The sequence below is a fragment of the Alligator sinensis genome, unplaced genomic scaffold, assembly GCF_000455745.1.
Source record: "Alligator sinensis unplaced genomic scaffold, ASM45574v1 scaffold337_1, whole genome shotgun sequence".
Taxonomy (NCBI): domain Eukaryota; kingdom Metazoa; phylum Chordata; order Crocodylia; family Alligatoridae; genus Alligator; species Alligator sinensis.
In genome coordinates this window covers 1040655-1043808 of record NW_005841927.1, presented here as the reverse complement: position 1 = coordinate 1043808, position 3154 = coordinate 1040655, and the positions used below count along the sequence as shown (strand labels likewise).

The following is a 3154-nucleotide window of genomic DNA, read 5'->3' as shown; positions in this document are numbered from 1 at the left end:
TGGGGCGGCCCCAGCCGGGATCTGCCCCTGGAGTGGAGCAATGGGGCCAGACCCTCCGCTGGGGGGTGATCAAGGACTCCCATCCCAGCCAAAGGTGCTGTCTGGGCGTTTCAGGACTGCCGCGTAGCTGGGCAAGCGCTGGTCCTTGTCTCAGTTGGGTGAGCGTGGAGGGAGAGCTGAATTTGGAGTGCAACGAGGAGCAGGCACGGGGTGGGCACGCGCTGGGCACATTGTGATGGAGCCCAGATATGGTGGGAGGGCAGGGGGTGCTTTGGGGTGGTCCTGGTGGGATGGTGGAGGAAACGGCTGCATTTTGTGCTTCCAGTGTCTTCCAGCTGTCCCACGAGAAGTACAAGCCCTTCGTGTTTGCGGCCGAGACCCTGTCAGACCTGAGCATGTGAGTAACCAGGTGGGGCAGGGCCAGGCTGTCCCTGCTCAGCGGTTGGGCGATACCCAGCGGTGATCTGCAGAGATCGCCTGGACGTGACTGCGGACGAGGCTCCAGGGCAGGCGCTGAACGTGCTCTGGTTTGCAGGCTGCAGCTCCGGCTAGTGTCTGCAATGTCCTGTTGGCAGCCCCGCAGCACTGCCCGGCGGCTGTAGGACAGGGGTTTGGGCACCCAGCTGCGCGGGTGGCTCGGGTTGTGAGGGTAGAAGAGGGGTTGCGCGCTTGCTCCCCAGTTGCCCATAGGAAGGCCGGGCAGGGGCGCATGGTGCGGAGCTGGCGTCCCCGCCCCCCGGGGGGCTGCTGGGAGGGGGTATCTGCAGGCTGGGAGAGTAACCGCTCCGCTCGCCTTCCTAGGTGGGTGAGTCGTCTGATAGCTGCCAAGACCAAATACAACCTGGCTCACCAGTCGCTACCGCACAGAGAGGAAGGTAGGAGCCTGGTGGGTCAGGATGGGCCCTTTCCTGCTCCCCATCTGCCTGGCAGCCCTCCCCTTCCTGGCCTGGACCTCACCCCCACCAGGCATCCGTGGCCAGACTCCCTCCGGCATCAGTGGTGGATGAGAAGCAATGAGGTCCAGTGGTTAGATCCCAGTTCTGGGTGCCACGAGGCTCTGCCCACTGCCCCCCGCTGTAGAAAGCAGCTGTCCACTGGGGCTGGCCCCAGTGGGAGGGGATGGGTGAGGCTTAACCCTTTCAACCCCAGGAGAAGGGGCAAGAGAAGGGTGACATGTTCTTGGCCCCGGGCTGGCTGATCCCTCTCTGTCTCCCTTACCAGACTGCTACAGCGAGACGGAGGCTGAGGACCCCGACGATGACTCCCCCAGGCCCAGCTCTGAGCCAGTGAGTGCCGGCAGCAGGACAGTGTCACTGCCAGGGGGACAGAGCTGGGGGGCACCCCCCTTTGTGCAGGGCTGTTGCCTTTTTCTGTTGCAACGGTTTTGGGGTGCAAGGGCTTCAGCCTCCCCCGGGCTCCTTGGGATGGGAGCCTCCTTGCTGCCCCACTCGGCGGTAATAGGGCATCGTCTTCTTCCGCAGCCAAAGCGCCGGGAGCTGCAGCGCACCCCGGAGAGACCCCAGCCCCTCCCAGCAGTGCGGAGCAGCAGCAGCTCCCCCAGGCCGGCGGGGAGCCCTCTGGGCAGCCCCAGCAGCACCGCACCCCGCTCCCCCCTGGGTAAGTCCAGCCGCTCCACCCACCTTGTGCTGACCATTGCTCTGGCTAGGGGTCCCCATCACCCCTTACTGGCCAGTCTTTTCTCTCCAGCCACCTTTAATGCTCCAGCTGCCTGTGGTGCCTGGGGCCAGGGGTGCATGGGGAGGGGGGCTGCATTAGGGCTCCTCTGTTACTGGGCCCCCGTCCTCCCTGCTCTATCCCCCAAGTTCAACTTGGTCCTTCCCAGAGTCCAGCCTGGGTTTGCCAGCTGTTTGGTGTTGGACTGTCTGGCACAAGCCTGGCACAGCCTGGGCCGTGTCTGGCCTCGTGGAGGCTGGCATCCTCAGGAACGCAGAGCAGCTGCCTCCTGCACTGATGCTCATGAGGATCTGTCCCAAAAGCAGGTCCCGACTACCCCCCCCTGAGTCCCTCTGCGCTGCTATGGAGCTTATCTCCTGTGTGTGTGTTGGGAGGGCAGGGGCTTCCCCCTCTGCACCCAGTGCAGGTGCTGCTAATGAAGACCTGGAGTCCCTGATCGAGTGTCTGAAGCAAGGCGGTGTGTCGCTGATTGGCCGGCAGCAGTTCCTCACCCACGAGCAGTACCGCCGGTCCTTCATCAAGCGCAACGCCAACCCCCACATCAACGAGAAGGTGCACCTGATCCGGGCTCTGCAGAGCACGCTCAAGGTCAGTGGGGTTGGGGCAGGGGCTGGGCAGTTCACAGCACCCTTAGGATCGCGCAGACATGGGGCTGGGACGGACCTTGAGGAGTCACCGAGCCTGGCCCCCTGCTCAAGGCAGGAGCGTCCTGGTCTCAGCCATCCCACGTGTCCCCCTAACCTACACTTCATCCCCCTTTGGCTGAGAGTCCAGCGCCACTCTTGGTAATCTGTCCCTGTGTCCTGGGCAAGAAGAGATCTTTAATATGGTTTAAGCCATTGAAGGAGGCCTGTGGGCTATACAGGCAGCATTGTCCTCGGTCAAATGGCACTAGGCCTTTACTGCATCTTAATTTCTATGTGAAAGGCACCCCTAAAACTGAGCAAGCCGTCTTGGCTGTTCATGACTCATTATGACTCCTTCCAGCCTTACTCGGCATGTGTGCCTCTAGTAGCAGCTTATCCATCGGGTAGGACCTGGTCTGTGCCGGGGGCTAGGAGCGCAGCAGGGATAGGGGCTGGGAAGGACGAGAGAGGTTCTTCGCCCATCCAGCCCGTGGGGTGTGGGCTGGACCGTATCCAGGCGTGAGCACTGAGCTGTGGGGAATGCGGTTTCCCCTCTGCAGGCGAAAGAAGCCGAGCTGCAGGTCCTGGACCAGCTCCTGGGCGACGCGGCGCTGACTTCGGAGAAGTTCCAGACCTGGAAGGAAGAGCACCAGGAGGTCTACCAGGAGATCCAGGCACACGGGCTTGGCCAGGATGAAGGCACTGAAGTCCAGCTCGGTGACGAACCCAGCTCGCAGGAAGCCGCTGCTGCAGCAACCCCCTAACACGGACACTGGGCAGATCCGGGGTGATGCCAGCCCCTTCAGGAACCGCCTGCAGACCTTGCCTGCATC

The 3154-nt window shown here is 62.8% G+C and overlaps 1 protein-coding gene across 3 annotated transcripts in view; it reads left to right on the top strand.

Annotated features, from left to right (window-relative positions):
• The window catches only part of CNKSR1 (connector enhancer of kinase suppressor of Ras 1), a 23708-nt gene extending 20560 nt beyond the window's left edge, over positions 1-3148 (top strand). For all 3 annotated transcript variants that reach the window (XM_014517796.1, XM_025198696.1, XM_025198695.1), the window contains 6 exons: positions 326-397; positions 802-875; positions 1222-1286; positions 1482-1617; positions 2075-2283; positions 2882-3148. In XM_014517796.1, coding sequence (XP_014373282.1) covers positions 326-397; positions 802-875; positions 1222-1286; positions 1482-1617; positions 2075-2283; positions 2882-3085 — 760 coding nt within the window. In that variant the 3' untranslated portion in view covers positions 3086-3148. The remainder of the gene's footprint in view (positions 1-325; positions 398-801; positions 876-1221; positions 1287-1481; positions 1618-2074; positions 2284-2881) is intronic.
• Positions 3149-3154: the final 6 nt, after the last annotated feature.